The sequence below is a fragment of the Nannospalax galili genome, unplaced genomic scaffold, assembly GCF_000622305.1.
Source record: "Nannospalax galili isolate Female #2095 unplaced genomic scaffold, S.galili_v1.0 scaffold417, whole genome shotgun sequence".
Lineage (NCBI taxonomy): Eukaryota > Metazoa > Chordata > Mammalia > Rodentia > Spalacidae > Nannospalax > Nannospalax galili.
The window spans coordinates 3,208,373-3,229,390 of NW_008340785.1; the positions used below are offsets into that span (position 1 = coordinate 3,208,373).

Below are 21,018 nucleotides of genomic sequence, written 5' to 3' on the forward strand. Positions count from 1 at the left end.
GTCTCCTAGGCCCACCTTCAAGCCATCAGGCACCACAATGACATCAGCAGCCCCAGCCACTGAAAGGCCGGGGATGGCTGCGAAACCACAGACTTCCAGCAACCCTATGTGGGAGATGGTGCTAGCTGTAGTAGAAACCCTTAATCATACGACTCCCTCTCTCACTGACCCATGTTGGCTGTGCTACCCAGGATCCCCACCCTTTTATGAGGCTATCGGGATAAATAGTTCCTATACTCTCAACAACTCTCATCCCATCTATTGGGACGGGAGACCATGGGGACTTACTCTTGCTCAGGTCTTGGCCTCTGGCATGTGTGTAGGCACAGTTCCAACATCCCAAAGCCAGTTATGCTCCTCATGCAATAACACCCCATGGGAGTAGGGGAAGTGGATTATACCCACCTCAGGCTGGTGGCTCTGTTCAAAAACGGGCCTCACCCCAGCCCTGTCCACCTCTGTATTTAATGCTAATAATGAATTTTGTGTGCTTGTGGCCATTCTGCCCTGTCTTTCATACCACTCTCATGAATCCCTCCTCTCCTATTGGGAGGAAAAACAGAGTCCACTCTGAAAGAAGAGGGAACCCATTACTGCCTTAACCATCGGAACTCTCTTCTCCATGGGGATAGCTGGAGCAGGGACAGAAATCACAGCCTTAGTAACACGAGAGCAAGGGCTCACGGCACTAAGGCTAGCAATCGACAGGACTTGGAACAGCTCCGGCAGATGATGTTGGACCTGGAGCAATCTCTCACTTCCTTATCAGAGGTGGTGCTACAAAACAGAAGGGGCTTAGATCTCCTGTTTTTAAAGGGGGGGGGGGCTATGCGCAGCTTTAAAAAAAAGAATGCTGTTTCTATGTAGACAAGACAGGGACAGTCAGGGAATCTTTGACCAAGTTAAAAAAGAACCTGGAGAGGAGGCACAAGAAGTATGAAAGTAGTGAAAGCTGGTTCGAGTCTTGGTTTATGCGTAAACCATGGTTTACAACTCTCCTCTCAGCTATCGCAGGACCTCTATCTTATTGCTACTAGTCACAATTGGTCCCTGCATAATAAATAGGCTACTAAGGTTTGTTCAGGAAAAGATCGATACTGTCCATCTCTTGGTCCTTCGCCAGACATACCAAGCCTTAGATACTGCTGAGGAAGATTCCTCAGTCTGATCTAGAAAAAGGGGGGAAATGTTAGGGAAAGAGGAATTTACTGCTTGTTTGAATTTACTGCTTGTCTGAATTTACTGCTTATTTGAATTTACTGCTTGTATTTACTTGTTTGAATTTACTGCTTGTAACCAATTAACTCAACTGGAGACACAAGCATCCGAAGATAGAGGCAAAGTGCTACAGTCCCCAGAGCCTGACCTGTTTTGTGTCATGTCATGTCTGCTTACACAAGATAACAAGAAAGAGTCGTACCAGGCACATACCAATCATCTCTCCCCAATTGAGACACCTGAAGGGAGCTGTAACATTTCTTCTTGTTTTAAAGTTATTGGTTTGTGAAATGCTTGCTTTGAAACTATTGGCTGTATAAACGCGGGCTTTTGTGTAACGGTTGTGGAAGCCTATATAATCTTTACCTAAAATTGTCTCAGGGTCGATTGTCTAACCAGACCTGCATGTTTTGGAAAGGGCAGTTGACCCCAGCTAGCTGGTTTAATAAAACTCTGCTTGATTTTTGCATCTCCATACTCGTGCATTTGTTCTCCAGAAGAGACCCACCGAGTCAAGGACCGTAACAAGGTTTAATTTGGAGGGAACTGATGGCTTCAGATCAGCTATTCAGGAGTACCCACAGAAGCCCCATTCAGGTTCCAGTCAGGTACACTCAGGCTTCCTTCACCAAGTGGAAGCAGGATCTGGGGGCTCTCAGAAACCCTGTGTTCTCAGCCCCTATGCCAGAGGGAGGCCAGAACTCGGTACTCTCTGTGGGTCTGCTGAGATCAGAGCCGCTATACCAATGGAGGTTGAAACTCACCCTCTTAGGCTGTCTGCTAGGATCTCAGCCTTAGCCTAACAAAGCCAGATCTGCCCTGGGGCCTTGAAAGGAGCCTCACAAACTCCCAGGTAGGGAGATGGGTATGGCGCAATTATGAGAAGCTCTCCACCATGTGGAGGCAGGATCCAGGGGCTCTCAGGCAGTCCCCTGCATTCTCTGCCCCTCTGCCAGAGGGAGGCCAGAACTCAGCACTCTCTGGATGAGCCCCACTAGATGTCTTCTATTGTGCCAAAAGAGCTCTTATAATCCACGGTCTTGTTTCTGGAGCTTGATAACTGAGCTCTTACTCACCAGCCTGCTGCACTGTCCTCTTTCAGAAACATAGACACCATCCAAAAAAATTTCAGATATCCTTGTTTTTAACTGTGTGGCTTGCTGAATCAAAGCTACTGAATTTGAAACAAGTTCAATAGCATTCCCTTCAAAGATTAATTCATCCTTTGGACTCGAGAAACAGTGCAAGCAATACCTGTCCTTATCCAAACCTTGAAGATTTAGTTTTCACCCAAGAAATTTTGGATTTCAACAAGAGACCCATTCTCCTGTTGATGTTAGGTTTGTGAAGAGACCAGGATCACTAGAGACCACTCTGAGGCAAGAAAAGAAATTTGTTGGGATACAGGGGCTGCTGGACTGCTCCCATGGTAGAAAGGGAGCAGTGGTTTCTCATCACAACAGACTGGATTTTACAGGATTTTTCTTTTGTCAGTACAGGGAGGTGAGACTGTAGCAGGAAGGTGAATCTGTGCCTGGTACTTTGATAGAGGGGAGTTTCAGTTATGTGTTTTTTCAGTTGTCTGTGATGGAAAATTGCTGTTATGATTAGGATGTATTGTTAAAACAAAGGTCAGGTGGTTACTGAGACACTAGGATGGTTTAGTTTCTGTTTCCTGGAATGTTGCCCACCAGGTTATGATCGCCACATTGCTGGTCAGTAATGACTCCATCTTGGAACCCAGTTTGGCCTACCATAGACCTCGTCTTGTAATGGAAGGCCAGTGTTACATCCTTGATCATGTTCTGGATGTGACTACAGATAGTTTGTACAGTGGCCAGTTCCTTTCTGTTCCCCCACCATTCGTCAACCTGTAGCCTCTTCTTTTTCTTTCTCAGGAGACTGAATTCTACATTGATGTGATGGAAGTCCCTCTGGAGGGTTCCTCTGGGACCCTTCACAATAACTGTGTGTCCCTTTAGGGTGATGTCAACAGTCTGATTGCTCAGGATGGTCTTAATTCTCACAGAAGTGTAAAGAGGTTGAGTCCTGTAGGACAGGCATGTTGGAGGGACCAACAACAGATGGATGTCTGAACCCTAAGAGACTTCATAGAAAGGGAGGGAGACAGCCACCCCTCCCACCCAATCAGTCAGCTTCAATTGCATGAGGGGGAGGGTCTAAGGATAGGCACAGAAGCCAGGAAGGAGGCAGGAACTTCGCCATCTTGGGCCAGTGGGCAAGCACTGCAGATCTGGACAGTTCAGCCAGGATGTAGGGGAAAAAGCCCACAGTTGTCCATGCCTTTGTAAGTAACCCCTCCTCAACACCATAGCGGGCTCGGCCTGGGAGCCAAGAGCACACAGTGCAGGACTTCCAGAAATAAATTTGACTTTACAAGTCCATTCTTAACTTCTTTTATGAATGAGATGAAGAACCCTCTAGGGGATGCTGTTTTTTCCCTGCATCAGTCTCATAGAAATCCACCTGCCTCTGCCCTCAATTGATGGAATTAAAGGCACGCAACACCATGCCTGGCTTTTTTCCCCATTTTTGAGACAGGGTCTCACATAGCCCAGGCTGGTATTAAACTAGCAATGTAGCTGAGATGACCTTGAGCTCCTGATCTTCCTGCCACACTTTCTAAGTGCTGAGATTATAGGCATGGACCACCATGCCTGGCCCATTTTGGATGATATGGGTTTGATTCCTAGCACCAACATGGCAGCTAACAACCATCTGTAACTTCAGTTCCAAGGGAATCTGACACCCTCTTCTGACCTCTGCAGGCATTGTATGACATGGGTGCACTTACATACATGCAGGCAATAAACTCATATACATAAAAAATAAAAATAATATTTTTTAAAAAATATTTTCAATTATGTGTATATGTGTGTGTATCTATGCATGTGTATGTAAGTGCTCTCAGAGGCCAGAAAAGGGCATTAGATTCCTTGAAGCTGAAGTTATAGGCACCTAAGTGTGAGCCACCCAACATGGGTGCTGGGAATTGAACTCAGGTCCTCTGCAAGAGCAGCAAGTGCTCTTAACCACTGAAACATCTCTTCAGTCCTGGATGAACTCTTAAGGGAGAAGACAATAGTATGTTTTTGTTCTTTATCAGAAAGCCTTCTGCTCAATAGTAATATTGAGGAACTAGGAGTTAGGCACATTCCTGACAAGAAAGCAGATAGGGAAAGGGGCCACTGACAGTCATCAAGATGGCAAACTTCCAGCTCTTCCTCACCCACCACAAAGGTCTAGCAGGCTTTTTCTCCTGTTGCCAGGTCCCCTCCTAGCTGACCAGTCCAGACCAGTCTAGATACGTCCAGGGCTGATCCTGGACATATTTCAGCTTGGAGCTGTGAGCCTATTAGACCTGTCTTCTGTAACTTGACTAATCCAAAATAGGGGAGGATCTTTCCTATTCCACCAAAAATATTTAAAAGCCCCCAGGCCTTCCTGAGGGCTTTGGATTTCAGTTTCTGAATTCTCTCTCCACTGTGAAGAGTCTTTCTCTCTTTGTGCGTGTGTTTTCTTATTTAAAAATTTATTTATTTTTATGTTTGAGTGTTTTGCCTGCATGTGTGTAAGTATACCATGTGCATGCAATGCCCATGGAGGCTAGAAGAGGGCATCAGATACCCTGGAACTGGAGTTACAGATGGCAGTTAGCAGCCATGTGGGTGCTGGGACTGAACCCTGGTCCTCCGCAAGAGCAACCAGTGCTCTTAACCAATGAGTCATCTCTCCAGCCCTGTTTCCTTTCTTCTAACAAAGTTTGTTGCCTGCTGTGTCTGAGATTCTTACTGCCTTTTACTTGTTTGTCAGAGAAAACAAAACTGATCAATACTCCTAGAAGTTAACAATATTACATAATTTTACTGGCAGTTCAGAATGTCATGTGTGTACCTAGGGCCAGAGATACACTCAGATCCCAATTTTTTAACCCCAAATTGTTAAACAAATAAGAATAAAAAGGAATTTTAAGAATTTTAAATCTGCTGGGTGTTGTGGTGCACTCCTGTACTCAGGAGGCAGAGGCAGGTGGATCTCTATGGGATCACAGCCAGCCTAGTTTATATAGCAAATTCCAAGCCAACTGGGGCTACAGGGAGATCTGGTCTCAAAACAACAAAACAAAATCTAAAAACCTGTAAAACAGCACTGTTTTAGTAGGAAGAAACAGCATCCCCTTAATAGGCCTCAATAAAGACCTGACACCACCTTCCACCCTTGCAAGCTAAAAATCTACATAAGCTGCAAATTGGATGCTAGAACTTATCCACTGAAATCTAGAGCGATGAGCTTGTGGAAAGAAACAGAACCCAAGCTTTGCTCACTTGAGAGAGGCATATTAAACTTGATTTTGTTGTTGTTTTGCTTTTTTAAATTTGAGATAGGGTCTCACTATGTAGCCCCAGCTGCCCTGAAACTCACCGGGTATATCTGAAAAAAGACCAAAAAATTGTTGAAACACCACCTAAATAAATGGAAAGGCTTATTTTAGTGTCCTATGATGTACAGTGTTACCATGTAAATTATTCTCATCTAGATCTACTGATGTAATACCAATCAAAAACCTCAGTTTTTAAGATAGATAATGACAAGCTGATTTTAATATTCATATGGAAACACAAAGGGAGATAAAATAGCCTCATCAACTTTGAAAGGAAAGAACTGGAAGCCAAGCTATGATTTCAAGACTCATTCTGAATGTACAGGAAACCCAGAGGTGGAATACTTTTGTAAGGGCAGATGACAAACTGTTCACTGGAACAGAATACGAAGTCTATTAAGAGACCCATTCAGTTTTTAACGACTGAATTTTTACATTTTTACTTAATTTTTAGCAAGAAGACTTGTGGGAAAAAGAAAGCTCTGAACAAAAGCTAATACATAATCATAGGTAAAATGACACAAAACTTAGCTCGAATCAGAGACCTGTATTAAACAAAAAATTCCACCTTTCTCACAAAACAGAGGGGAAAATCTCTGTGCTCTTGAAAAGGGAGATTCCTTAGATATACCAAAAAATCCCATATAAATGTTCTAAATTGTCCACTAGCCTTGGACTAGCCCAGCCTGTTTCTTTCCAGATTCCGGAAGGCCTCTAGCCCTAACCCCTTTCCAGGATTCCCGCGTCGCACTCTAACGCCGCCCCGGAACCCCTTACCCCGCCCTGGATTCCCCTCGCGCCCCGCCCTAGATTTTACTATCCCCGCCCATCTCCTTGTTGCCTCGCCGGGCGCGCCCACGGCCTGCGTCTGCACCCGGAAGAGCCGCCGAGGCCGGGTGTCCCAGGGAAGCGCAGGCCGCGCAGAGCCCTGGCGAAGGCAGGCACGACGGACTCGGCGCGTCCCCGCGCACAGCGGCCCCTCGAGCGGCCGCGCGCACACCCCACCCCACTTGCTCCTCGGCGGTAGGGAGTCCCCGGCGCCCGGCTGGAGCTCCCGCACTCTGGGGAGCAGCGCGTCCCCGGCGACTAGACAGTGCGTGTCAGCCAGTAAGTTCCCGCCGTCGCCGCGTTCCCGGGGATTGCGCTGTCTCCCATAGTTAGTCCCAAGACAAGTCCACCTTCTTCAGTTTCTAAACTCGCGGCCGCTCCGGTGCGGCGCGGGCAGGTCGGGTTGGAGGACCTAGGGGTAGGAACCAAGTTTGGAAACCATCCCTTCCGGAGGAGCCGGGGGTCTCCACCTTTGCCAAGAGGCCGAACCGGCGGGCGGGGTGCGCGCACTGAGCGCGAGCCCGCGAGCGCAGCGGATCGCGCTCTCGCACGCGCGTCCCCGCTCCGGCAGGGCGTGGCCACGGCACGCGAGGGGCGGGGCTAGGCGGGGCCGCGCGCTCCTGGACCCGCCCTAGGCATGCCACCCAAGCGTGAGTGAATTTTTGGCGACACACGTCCTTCAACAGTATGAAATAAAGCAGAGCAGCTTCATTTGGTCGCCAGAATCCCAAAAAGAGAAAAGGAATGGGTACTGAAAGTTGCGCAACGAGCCTGTCCCACACAGTACATGGCTTAGATCTGTGCCTGGATGCACATGTTCATGCGTTAGCAAAAGCAGTCGTCTGACGTCACAGATGGTAAAAAAAATGCTGTGTTCAAAAAAGCTGGTGCACTTGATAATATAAAATTTCGGTGTAACTAGGCAAACAATCTGACCTTAATATGAACTTTAAATTCTTAAGATTTCAGGCCATATGTGGTGGTGCACGCCCTTAATCCCAACACTTGGTAAACAGGCAGGTAGATCTCTGAGCTCTAGCCTGGCTCACATAGCTAGTTCTAGGCCAGACAGGGCCGCATAGTAACACCCTATCTTAATTAATTAATTAATGGTCCCAGTGGAGCCATATTTCAAACCTCTAAACTCATGGCTCTTCATTTACTTTGTATTTATAGATCGCGAAGATTGTATTTTAGCCACTCTCGAGAGCACCAGTGTTCTGTTTTATTTTTTAAGTAAAGACCACAGAGTGGAAATACTACGTAGTCCCTTTCTAAATGCTTTTCTGTTTTACTTACGGATGAATATACATCGCCTAGCCAAAACCAAGCCATGATTTACTCTCATTCTCTTGGATATAATGTATTCATCTCTTAATCTTACACTGGACTTCTATGATTGTCGGTATTCTTGGCTTAACTGTGACATACTCTTATACCTTTCACAGCTTCTAACTAAGCAGCTGTTCAGAGAAGGCAATTTACTGCTAATAAATAGCAAATGTGATACATCTTAGGGATGCTAAGCTGTGAACTTTCTAGCAGTCCTCTGCAGTCTTCGTATTTATGGAGTATGATAAATGTTGGATAAATAAATAAGTCATATTAAAAGTACTTTCCTTCTAGGTACTTGCTCTGTTTCCACACTAAGACTTTCTTGATTGGGCAGCTGGTATAACCACCCACCTGATTCGGATACATTTCCTTCTCTGGGATAGTCACCTTGTTTAAATTGAATCCCTCACTCCTTTGTGCTCTTACTCAGATTGCATTTTGACCCCTTGCAGGACAGTTTGATTTAGATCTGTTTCATGGTTCTCTGAGGACACAGAGAACCTGTTACTGTTGGGGTTTGTTTTGTTTTGTTTTGTTTCTCATTTGCTAAGATAGTGTCTTATGCTTGGTAGGTGTTAGGAAATGGATATTGAATGGGTTTTGTGATTTGTGATCTGACCATATACATGAAAATAAAATGAGACAGGCTCCTTTTGGGACTAGAGAGATGACTGAGTGGTTAAGAGCACTGACTGTTTTTGTAGAGGACGGAGTTTGGTTCCCAGTCCCCACATGGCGCTTAACAGCCTTCATAGCTCCAGTTTCATGGGATCTGATGCCCTTTTCTGACCTCCTCAGACATTGTATGACACAGGTACATTTACATACATGCATACAATACATTCATACACATAAAATAAATACTGTTTTTAAAAGGAGATAGGCTCCTTTTAGTCACAAACATACATTTAAACAGGAAAAGGGCTTGCCAAGGGAGTGAAGTAGGTGAAATAAAGGACTTGCCAAGGGAGTGGAGTAGTTGAAGTATAGTCTGTATTACCTTTATTTTCAGACCTAGTTATTGTTCAAAAACTTATGCCCCTTTCCTTTCCTCAGCTTGTATAGCTTCTCTACACCCTTCACAACTATTTTTGCTGAAGCCTGAAATTTTCCAATGGTAGGAACATAAAGCAGGAAAAAATTCACCTCCTATACAGTCCTAAAGTGAATCAAAAAGTCAGAGTCGTCAGTTTGATTTGTTTAATTCAATTCAAAATATTCATTGTGTGTGTGTGTGTGTGTGTGTGTGTGTGTGTGTACACAGACATATTCGTGCCACAGCATGCATGTAGAGGTCAGAGGACAATTTTGGAAGTTGGTTCTTGCCTTCCATCTCATTTGAGGCATGGTCTCTCTTGCTTCTGCTGCTGTGCTGCGTATTCCATGCTGGCTGGCCCTGGAGCTTTGGGACATTCTTTTGTCTCCACCACCCATTTCACAGTAGGAGGGCTAGGACTACAGATGTGTGTTACCACCTCTAGCCTTTTTAGTTGGGTTCCAAGGGTTCAAATTCGGGTCAACAGGTTTGTGCCACCAAGTGCCCTTTTTTACTGATGGCCCCAACTTCACCAATTTTAAAAAAATATTTATTTGTTATTTTAATTAATTAATTAATTAATTAATTTTGGTCTTTTTGAGACAGGGTCTCCCTGCAGCCTCAGCTGGAACTATGTGGACCAGGCTGGCCTTGAACTTACAGAGATCTGCCTGCCTCTGCCTCCCGAGTGCTGAGATTAAAGGTGTGCGCCACCACACCCGGCTTTATTATTTTTTTAACAGAGCATAGAAAGGGGTTTATTTACAGAAGAGTGGGTGCCCCACATCTACAACTGCACCCTAAAGTCCACTCTCAAATACAGATCCTGTAACTTCCTGACAACCACACAAAATGGTGAGAGAGGTGCCTCTTGGTGTTCTTGGCTTATATATCTTTTGCCCCTCCTCCCACATACAGCTAAGGTCGACTGATTGGGTGGGAGGGGTAACTGACTCCCCCCTCGACCCCTTGCGAACTTCACCAATTTTTAAAGTACATGTTTTACATAATTATAATAGATATGTTTATTTAAGATTTGAATTCAGATATTCCTTTGTGATTATAGTGTGATGCAAAGCTGGGATGATTTAAAACCAAACAATATTTTTTTGTTAAATTGTGTACAAATCTTGAATAGCGAAGGTATAATACCATCCTCTTTTTTTTTTTTTTTTTTTTCCCCAGTAACCTCCATTCAAGATGAATAGTGATCAAGTCACACTGGTGGGTCAGGTGTTCGAGTCCTATGTTTCAGAATATCATAAGAATGATATTCTTCTAATCTTGAAGGAAAGAGATGAAGATGCTCACTACCCAGTTGTGGTTAATGCCATGACCCTTTTTGAGACCAACATGGAAATTGGAGAATATTTCACCGTGTTCCCCAATGAGGTGCTAACTGTTTTTGACAATGCACTTCGAAGGTCAGCTTTGGCAATTCTGCAGTCCCTTTCTCAGCCTGAGGGTTTTTCTATGAAGCAGAATCTTCATGCCAGAATATCAGGTAAATCATTTGAATATTTGTTGCTATGTACTTTTCTAGGAAGATTCGAAGGAAATAAAACACATGAGACTCAGAACATTAAGATAATAATTGATATTTGGGGCTGGAGAGATGGCTCAGTGGTTAAGAGCACTGACTGCTTTTGCAGAGGACCCGGGTTAGATTCCCAGCACCCACATGGTGGCTGCAAACCGTCTTTAACTCCAGTTCCAGGGGAATCAAAAGCCCTCTTCTGACCTCCGCAGCATTGCACGATATGGGTGCACTCACATGCATGCAGGCAATACACTCATAGACATACAATAAAAATAATAAAATATTTATTAGAAAAAAGAAAGAAGCCAGGCGTGGTGGCGCACGCCTTTAATCCCAGCACTTGGGAGACAGAGGCAGTCGATCTCTGTGAGTTCAAGGCCAGCCTGGTCTACATAGTGAGTTCCAGGACAGCTGAGGCTACAGGGAGACCCTGTCCCAAAAAGATCCCCCCCCCAAAAAAAAGAAAGAAATAATTGATATTTTTGGGCCAGCAAGATGGCTCAGCAAATACAGGTACTTGCTGTTAAGCCTGACAAGCTGCATTTGATCCGTGGAATTCATACTGTAGAAGGAGACAGCTGACTCACAGAAGTTGTCCTTCGACTTAAACGTACATACTGTGGTATATGCATGAACAGAAGCTTTCATACACACTCTAAATTTAAAAGGAAATAATGGATTTTATACTTAAAGTGCATATGGTTTTTGTCAAACATAGTAATGATTGTGTTCTGGGCCTGGGATAGATGGGATATATATATATATATATATATATATTAAGGCTGGAAAGATGGCCCAGAGGTCAAGAGCACTTGCTGCTCTTGCAGGGTACCTGGGTTCAGTTCTTGTCACCTACCAGGCAGCTCACAGCCATCTGTAACTCCAGTTCCAAGGGAACTGATGCCTTTTTCTGGTGTCTTAGCCTCCAAGGACACTGCATGTATATGCATCTATGCAGACAAACATTCATATACACATATCCTGTCTCAGGGTACTACCTCAGTGTTTTTTAGTGGCGGTAAGATGTTTGTATTTTGTCAGTTTTGCCTAACAATATGTTTCCTTTGTCTTTTTTTTTGTACAATTTTCAACGTCATAATATGACAGAAAAGAAACCTGAGTATTTTAATTACAGAATTTTGGATTTAAAAGAGAGGAACTTGTTTTCTGAGCAGTGAGCTATCAATTCTGAATACAGCAAAGACGTACATGCAGCAAAATGATAATACTCAGAATTAATATTAACAAACAGTACAGCCATTCCGAACAAGGCAAGTCAGCCTTGGAGGTATGGGAAAGGGAAACAGGAAAGGAAACAGGAGACCCTCAGTCAGCCGATGGAGCAAGCTCAGATCTATCTGTAGATTTGTTACCCCTCACATTAAGTTAGTGTAACCCAGTGACTCAAATACTCAATTTGTATAACTAATTTGCCTTTTTCCCCCCATACAATCCCACCATGAAGCCCAGACTGTCCTTTAACTCTAAATCCGCCTTCTCAGCTGCCTAACTGCTGGATTACAGGCATGCACCCAGCCTGATTGGCTTTATTTACCCACCCATGACTCCCGGACTACCTTCTAATCATGATTGCTTTGTTAAGCTTTCAAAGAAGATGTACTGATAGGGAGAAAGCATGCTGACCATAGAAACTGAAGCTATTACAGTACCTAGTATGGTTATTTCTGGTTGTTTTGGCAGATCCAAAAGATCAGTCTTCAGTGTATACGCTTACCAGATCTATACTCAGTCTTGGCCAAAAGGCCAAGAAGCAGTACTCACCAGGCATTTCAGTCACTAAATTCTGAGAGTGAGACTTGTATCATGAGCCAGCATAACAAACATGCCCCTGATAAACCTATTGGCAGCAGCCTTTGACCAGCACAGCTGGCATCCTCCCACTCTAGTGGTCCATCATAGCCAGACTTAATATTTCTATGTAAGACTTTTTCTTTGGTATTTTGTAACTTTTCAGTTACCTGTTTTTCTGATGTTGAAAATCATGCGTTTTTTAAAATTTTATGTATTTATTACTTTTATTTTATGTGTATGTATTGCTTGCATGTAGGAAGTACATCCATGTTGTACAATGCCCACAGAGGACAGAAGAGGTTGTCAGATCCCTTGGAACTGGAGTTATGGACAGTTGTTAGAGACCATGTGTGTGCTGGGATTCGAACCTGGGTCTTCTTCAAAAACAGCTCTTAACCACTGAGCCATCTCTCCAGCCCCCCGCCCCTGGTTTTTTTGGTCTCTCTGTAGGCCCAGCTGGCCTGGAACTTGCTTTGTAGACCAGGCTGGCCTGGAACTTACAAGAGATCCTTCTGCCTCTGCCTTCCATGTGCTGGGATTAAAGGCATGCGCCACCATGCCAGCTAAACCATGTATTTTTTGAAGGATAAAATGATACTATGGGTAAATGTTTATGTAAATTGAAGCTCAAAAAAACCATCAAATTTTCGTAATAGTATATCACTAACTACTAAGACGAATAATAACCTAGTGCCATTGGACACATGCTACCATCTACCATCATTTTGTTCCTTTATTGTGATTTACTGAAATCAGTTAATTTTGTGTGTAACAAGTGAAAGTATTTTGTTTATTAATATGGTTGGTTGGTTACCTACTTTATTTAGATCCTACTGAGAATCAATTCTTCTGCGGGGGTGCTGCTTATACCATCTAGATATGTGCTTTTAAAAGAGTCCATTGGTGTGGTAGTGGCACGCTTTTAATCCCAGCACTTGGGAGGCAGAGGCAGGCAGATCTCTGAGTTCAAGGCCAGCCTGGTCTACATAGTGAGTTCCAGGCCAGCTGCGGGCTACAGGGAGACTGTCTCAAACAGACCCCCCCAAAAAAACCAAAAAACAAAACCATTGGTTTGGTAACTGTTATCTAAAATTTTTAGTTATTTTCTTAATTGGGTTGATGATCTTATTTTTGCTTAAGTAAAACACAAACATGGTAAAGTTATTACCATGCAAGCATCAGGACCCAAGTTTGAGTCCCTAGCACCCAGTAATATGCTAGGTGTAGTGGTGAGTACTGCAATCCCAGCACTACGGAGGCAGAGACAGGACAATCCCAGGCTAACTGAATCAGGTCCAGGTGTCTTAGAATATAAGGTGAACAAACAGTTGAGGAAGATTTTCAACATAAGTCTCTGGCCTTCACACACACACACACATGCACACACACACACACACACACACAGTGTAAAGTAAAAAATAAAACACAGACTTTTTTTCCTTGAACTTATCTCTTTCCCAGAAAATATTAAAAGAATACATCACACGGAGTCAGTTATCAAGGTATAAGTTGATGATGTTGTTTTTTCATAGGTTTGCCTGTCTGTCCTGAACTGGTAAGGGAACACATCCCCAAAACCAAGGATGTGGGACATTTCTTATCTGTCACCGGGACAGTGATTCGAACAAGTCTGGTGAAGGTCCTGGAGTTCAAGCGGGATTACATGTGTAACAAGTGCAAACATGTGTTTGCGGTGAAGGCTGACTTTGAACAGTATTATACCTTCTGCCGACCCTCTTCATGTCCAAGCTTGGAGAGCTGTGATTCTTCAAAATTCACTTGCCTCTCAGACTTGTCTTCATCCCCAGCCAGGTGTCGGGATTACCAGGAAATCAAAATTCAGGAGCAGGTAAATGATCAAATAAATGAGAAAAACAACGAATTTGAAGAAACAGTTTTCTACTACAGTCAAATTGTTGGGACTGGGGAATACTGAATAGAAACAAATGCACTGGTATCATCACTCTGTGAAGGACATTTTCACTTGTAGTAAAGAAAGGGAGACCTAATTTTTCCTCTCCTTAAAGGCAGAGCTCTTCTGCTGAGTCAGTGAGGAGCTAGACTGCTGAGGGCCAACATGCAGGCTTCCCAATGTGGAGCACTCACACTTCACTCTTCTCATTCTACCATTGTTTTGTTTAGGTAGAGTCTCACTCTGTAGCCCAGGCTGGTCTGGAACTTGCCATCTAACGCAGGCTGGCATCAAATTCATGTTTATCCTGCCACAACCTCCCGAGTGCTGGAATTGTAGACATGAACCACCATGCCTGGCTTTATTCCACCATTTTTACTTCATGGCTTCTGTTCTTTTGGTGCTCTCTGGTGCAGGTGTGCTATAGCTTCATCACATCTGTATTCTGGTGAGAAACGAAAAGGAAGGTCATGCAAGTGCATCTAGTCAAGTCCTGGCCACCTCCTCTGACATGCTTGCTGACATATTTCATTGGCCAGAACTTAGCCATATGATCACATCAAGGTGCAAGGGAGCTTGGGAGATAGTCATTTACAAGCTCATGTCTACATGGAATAATACCAGGGTTCTTTTAATAAAGAATAATCAGAGGGACTTGGTGATTTGTCTAGTCTTCAGACTAGAGATTGAGGAAGAAATGTCTTTCCTTTTTTAGATAAGTAGCTTTGTTTACATGGTTGGTTTGAGCATGTATTTATATTGATCATCTACAAGGGAGATTGTATTTGAAGATTTTCCCATATTGATGCTTTAATTTTACTCTAGTTTTAGTGAATTATTTTTCTTAAGCTTTATTTATGTGTATGCATGTGTATAGAGGTACCTGCAGAAGTATGAAGAGGGCATCAGATCCCCTGGAGCTGGAGTTACAGGCAGTTGTGAGATGTAGGTGCTAGGAACCAAACTTGGATCCTGTGGAAGAGCAGGAAGCTCTCAAACTGCTGAGCTCTCTCTCTTCAGCTCGTAGTTTTAGTGAATCCTTAAACTGATATCAAGCATTATTTTCAAGAATAATTCCTTAAGTTCCCATCTGTATTAGTAACTTTTCTGTTGCTGTGATTGAAACACTGACCAAAGCAACTTATAGAAGGAAGAGTTTGAGCTTACGGTTCTAGGGGAATTACAGTCCATCTTGGTGGGGAGGCATGGCGACAGAGGTGACTGGAGGAGGAGTGGAAGTTGGGCTCTACATCTTCGAGCAGACACAGGAAACAAGAGAGCAACTGGAGATCCAGCAAGGCTTAAGAACTCTCTAAGCCCACTCCCAGTGATGTGCTTCCTCCAGATTAGCCACACCTTGTAAGACCTCCCAAAACAGCACCACCAACTGGGGACAGAATGTTCAAATACTTGGAGCCTATGGGGGACATTTTCATTTAAACCACCACATTCCATCCCCTGGCCCCCATAAGGCTTATGACCATATAAAATGCAAAATGCATTTAGTCCAACCTTAAAAGTCCCTGTAGTCATTACCAGTCTCAATACTATTCACAAGTCCACAGTCTAAAGTCTCTTCTGAGACTTGGGGGGAAATAACTGTAAGCCTCTATAAAATCAAAATACAAATTACATATTCCCAACATACAGTGGAACCGAATATACATTCCCATGGAGGGAATGGAGGCATAGTGAGGAAATACCAGACCAGAACAAGACTGAAAACCAGCAGGGCAAACACCAAATTCAGAAGGTCCATGTCCGACTTCTGGGACTTATTTCCAAAGGACTTAGATGGCTCAGCCTCTCCAGCTTTGCTGCATTCAACATACATCTCTCTCTTGGGTTGGTACCACTCCCTGCATGCAGGTCTTCTTGGCAAATGCTTCACAGCTGTGGCATCATGAACATCTTCTTGGGGTCTCCATTGCCAGCCAGGCTTCACCTTCACAGCTTCACAGAATGGCCTATCAGGGCCTTCTTTATGCAGAGTAACCCCTGCTGCATACTGCCTGGCCTTAGCAAACTGTGGAGGAAGAACTGATGAGCCCTTCACGCTTGTATTTTTCATGCCACTAAAGCCAGCACCAGCTGACTTGCAGCTAAGTTTGACTGTAAGTTTGGGATGGACTCCAGCCTGCTTTATCCATTTTAGAAGCTTTTCTCTTCAGTGGCCCCTGCAGCATTTTCCTTTTACAAGTTGGAGGCTTAGCTGGGTGTGGTCTTGCCCTGGAGGCACTCTCTCCATTGTTTAAGTGCAAATCTCTAGGCCCCTCCTTAATCATTTTAATCGCTTTATCAAAGGAATCCTCTCTAGCACACGCCTCAGCTCCAACATTTATCTTTTTTTTTTTCAGTCCAAACTGTACATTCTGCATTTCTTTCTGCCCCATTTGCTGTCTTTCACTATAGATCTGCATAATATTCACCATTGATAGCCACTTTCTACTTTAGGCTGTCTTGAAATCTACCCCCTCCCTGAGAAATTAGTCCATTGCTTTTCAGCTTAGCCTTAGGCAAGACAGACTCTGCCAAAATATCTCAATTGCTGCATAAGTCCTTCTTTCCCTCTGGAACTGCATTGTTCTCAGCATTACTTTCTTCCAGGTGCCTACTAGAACAGCCTGTTAAGCTCTGCTTACAGCAATCATCTGCTTTTCTAGCCCAAACTTCCAGAGACTTCCACATTCCTCCAAAACCCCATATGGTCAGATTCCTCACAGCCAACAGCCCACTCTCTGGTACCAATTACTATATTAGTCACTTTTCTGTTGCTGTGATAGAAACACCGAGTACTCACGTCTTCAAGCAGGCACAGGATGCGAGAGAGCAACTGGAGGTCCAGCAAGGCTTGAAAACTCTCTAAGCCCTCCCCCAGTGACATGCTTCCTCCAAGATAGCCATACCTAAGACCTCCTAAAACAGTGCCACCAACGGGGGACAAAAATGTCCAAATGCTTGGAGCCTATGGGGGACATTTTCATTCAAACCACCCCATCATCATAACTAAATTATATGATAATGCCAGAGAAATGGAAACAATAATTTCAGATACCACCAGATTTCTGGATAGTTAGCATGTATTTAAGCATACTTAGTATGTGTTATATTTTCCTTGCTAGGTTCAAAGGCTGTCTGTTGGAAGTATTCCACGATCTATGAAGGTTATCCTAGAAGATGACTTAGTAGACAGTTGCAAATCTGGTAAGAAGGAAAAAAATTCTTTTTAAGTTTTTGAGTTGGTACCTATGTTGCTCAGGCTGGTCTTACTCCCTCCCTGCAAGTAGCTGATATTACAGATGTATGCTACTTATTATAAGTAGCCAGCAAGAATAAACTTTTGGTAGTTTGTGTAGGAGGCCCTAAATATTCATTATTTTTATTTTCCCCAAGATTACTAACAAGGGATTGAGAGGCTTAACTGCTCAATTTGTGAAGAGTTGGCCATTGGAAGGGGTGATGGGAAGAAAGCTGGGCTGGGACTTAGGTATCGACTCCTGCTGCTTGCTTTGTAGAGTAAGAACTGGTCTTGGATTTGTCTAACGTCATTTAAAGGGTTAAGTACAGAACTGGAACATGGATCCATGGTTCTCTTGAGTGCACTGTGGTTTAACAGTAGCAACTTAAACAAGGCTGGTGGGTTTGGTCGACAGATGACTCTGAGGACTTGACTGATAATGCTACTTAAAGTCTTACTGGCACCTAGATAAAAGGAAAAGGAAGTGATTATTCCACTCTGCTCTGTGCTGGGGACACTACAATGAGTGATGCTGATATAGAAAAAGAATATCCTTTGTGGAGATGTTTCCATTATGAATTATGTCTGAATTATGTCTGCACTGAAGATCTTAAGCTGTATTTCTTTTGGATGTTATTAATAATAAAGGATAGGGGAAAACAGTCTGTCAACAGTGTGGGTTTTTTTGTTTGTTTGTTTTAATTTAGCCATAGCTGTAGGTCTAAGGAATCAAAAGATAGAAAAAGTATAATCCTTACCCTTCTGGAATTTAGTCCCCAGAGCAGTAAAAATGGGGGTTATGCTGATAACTGTGCAGATCAAAGGTATGGGCCTGACTGGGGATGGCTGCAGAATAAAGCCGCTGGGAAAGGTAGAGGTGCACAGACGGGCTGGAATGTTCAAGTGGAAGACTTGTAGCTTCTTGAAAAGAATAGCTTGTATATTTACCATAGGGAAATACAAAAATTTTAAATGAATGTCTTGTTACCATGGACTTGATAGTTGCAATGATTATATGAATCTGCCAGTCAATAAACACTTGAGTAAATGAAAAGTTTTATGTATTGAAACATTTTTAAATGCATTAGTTTCTATTTTAATGTAATAGCTAATATTTGTTGAGAGCTGTTTTCTTGACATTGTAGACATTGAGACATTGTAGCAATGGAGCTGGGATTTACATCCAACCTAATGAGAATTGTTATTCTTGGCCGTTCTTCATTCCTCTTCATTTTCACATACACATTGTTTATTGAAGTTTGATTATTATATCTAAAGTTAAATTCCTGAGTTACCTCATGTGGAAAGAACCTAAATATAAAATTCATTAGAATGAACATAATAAAGGGCTGTTTCAAATGTTTATATAAACTTATGTAAGTCATTTTTTTCTAAAAATTTAAGGGAGAGAGTATAATAAAAGGTCCTGATTCCAGATTGATTTTGAAAGCCATCAAGCATTTGCTTAGGAAAAATCTTGGAAGTACATAAAACATGTATTTAATGTGTTTGTCATATTTGGTATGAAGTTGCATTTAGCTAAAAATGTGATTTCTAACATGTAAATTAGCACCACCATTTCCATGCAGCTAGCATTTATGGAACACTTTTCTTCAGGAAATCAAAGTGCCACAGATACACATTACTCATTGAGATTTACAGAGTGGAAGACATTTTGCATCCCAAATAACATAATTGGCACAGTCTTGGGCATGAAGAATTGCCTGTTCTGAGACAGTGTTTGTGGTACAAAATCTAAATACCAGGATTAGGTTTGAGATGTTCAAACATGCTACATTCAGGATGACTGAAATTTGGGGGGATTAAGTTTATGAAGTTAAGTTTATGATGTTTCTGGTTCCCCTTTCTAAGAGTACATTATATGTGATAGAATCACAGAGGTTGATAATTGGTAAATGTGCCTGAAGCTTCCCACAGTCTTTTAAGAAAACAACAGTCTGATATTCTGTCTACCAGGAATAGGTTTTCCTCAGGTAGGAAGGAACAACTAAGGAGCACATGGGTTATTGTTTTGTGCTTCTGTAGTTTGAAGTGGAATCAGTAGTCATTGTTTTTTTTTTTTTTTTTACGTGTATGAGTGTATTGCCTGCATGTATGTGAGTGCACCTGTGTCATGCAATGGCGTGGAGGTCAGAAGAGGGCTTTGGATTCCCCTGAAACTGTAGTCAAGGACAGTTTGTAGCCACAGTGTGGGTGCTGGGACTCGAACCCAGGTCCTCTTCAAGAGCAGTCAGTGCTTTTAACTGCTGAGCCATCTCTCCAGCCCCATCATTGATTTCTTATGTTAACTCCTTCATTGAGAAAAGCTGGGGATGACTATTAAGATATTAAAAACAAAGTAAAAACAAACATAAGAAGCTAAAGTATATGCCACATCTCTTTTCCTGATACTAAGTTAATTACAGTTTAACTTCCGGCTGCAATCTCCATATATTTTCTCTAAATAAGAGCTAAATGGTTACAGTCTCAAAGAATAAACATGTTGCCCAACATAACAATGATAAATACACTATCCAGTACCCCATTCCCAGTGAAGTGTAATTTTGTGTAATTATCAAATAGCAAATTACAAAAATAAAAATGCAGACGCTAGCATTTTAAGTATGTAGAAACAAGTATTTGTGGGAGGGAAATTGAAAATTTGGGGTGTTTTGTCCCAGAATTGCTAATTGCTTTCTGAATGAGTGTATATACTCAAAACTAAGTATGGGGGTGACATATTTCTAATTTGTAGTCTTTCATCACATTTGGGGCCCACCATGCATGATGCTGGTGCTGGACTCACTTGACGCTTTTTCCTAGGAGATGACCTCACTATCTATGGGGTTGTGATGCAGCGGTGGAAGCCCTTTCAGCGAGATGTGCGCTGTGAAGTGGAGATAGTCTTGAAAGCCAACTATGTCCAAGTGAATAATGAGCAGTCCTCAGGGATGGTCATGGATGAGGAAGTCCGAAAAGAATTTGAAGACTTTTGGGAATACTATAAGTGTGATCCTTTTGCAGGTTTGTTTGTGATTAAGGTCATAAGGCTTATCATTAATGGCATTAAATTCAGTAAATATGATTTGTAGAGTTTACATGTGGCCCATGTCAGTGGCTCAGTTCAAAGAGTAGCATTAGTTATTATCTCTTAACTGTAGTCTTCTTTTCAAGCCCATTTCTGGCATTAAGATTTTTAATTTTCATCATCATTTCATGTGCATGTACATATGAAAGCCAGAGGTCAGTCCTAGGTGGTGGTGTTCCTCAGGTGTCATGCACCAGGGGTCTGTTTTGTTTTGTTTTAAGCAAGCTCTCTCCCCGGGATGAAAGGCTCATAGATTAGACTAGGCTTGCTGGTCAGTGAGCCCCCACGCACCATCTGTCTGTGACTCCCTAGTACTCGGTTACAAGCTCATGCCACCATGAGTGCTGGGTGTCAAACTAGGGTTCCCATGTTTACATGTATTAAACACAGTTTTTTATTTTTATAATAAAGACATCTCACTGTTTTAGCTGCGGATGTTAAAATAGGGAGTGTGAAAGAGCTGATGAAAGTCATATGATCTGTGAATGAGTTTGTCAAGACAGCAGAAATTCTGGCTGTGAGCTTACAGTGTATTACACAGAATAACACATTATAGCCTTTGGTTTGTAGAACATGTTTTTATTGAAAAAAAAAAATCCCAAATGTATA

The 21,018-nt window shown here is 42.8% G+C and overlaps 1 protein-coding gene across 2 annotated transcripts in view; it reads left to right on the forward strand.

The window, feature by feature from the left end:
- Positions 1-6,452: 6,452 nt before the first annotated feature.
- Positions 6,453-21,018, forward strand: part of Mcm9 (minichromosome maintenance 9 homologous recombination repair factor) — an 89,398-nt gene continuing 74,832 nt past the window's right edge. The window contains exons 1-5 of one of the 2 annotated variants that reach the window (XM_008835780.3): positions 6,453-6,727; positions 10,005-10,323; positions 13,704-14,020; positions 17,206-17,287; positions 20,145-20,345. In XM_008835780.3, the coding sequence (XP_008834002.1) occupies positions 10,020-10,323; positions 13,704-14,020; positions 17,206-17,287; positions 20,145-20,345 (904 nt within the window). In that variant the 5' untranslated portion in view covers positions 6,453-6,727; positions 10,005-10,019. The remainder of the gene's footprint in view (positions 6,728-10,004; positions 10,324-13,703; positions 14,021-17,205; positions 17,288-20,144; positions 20,346-21,018) is intronic. The other variant, XM_017798872.2, reaches the window with a different exon arrangement.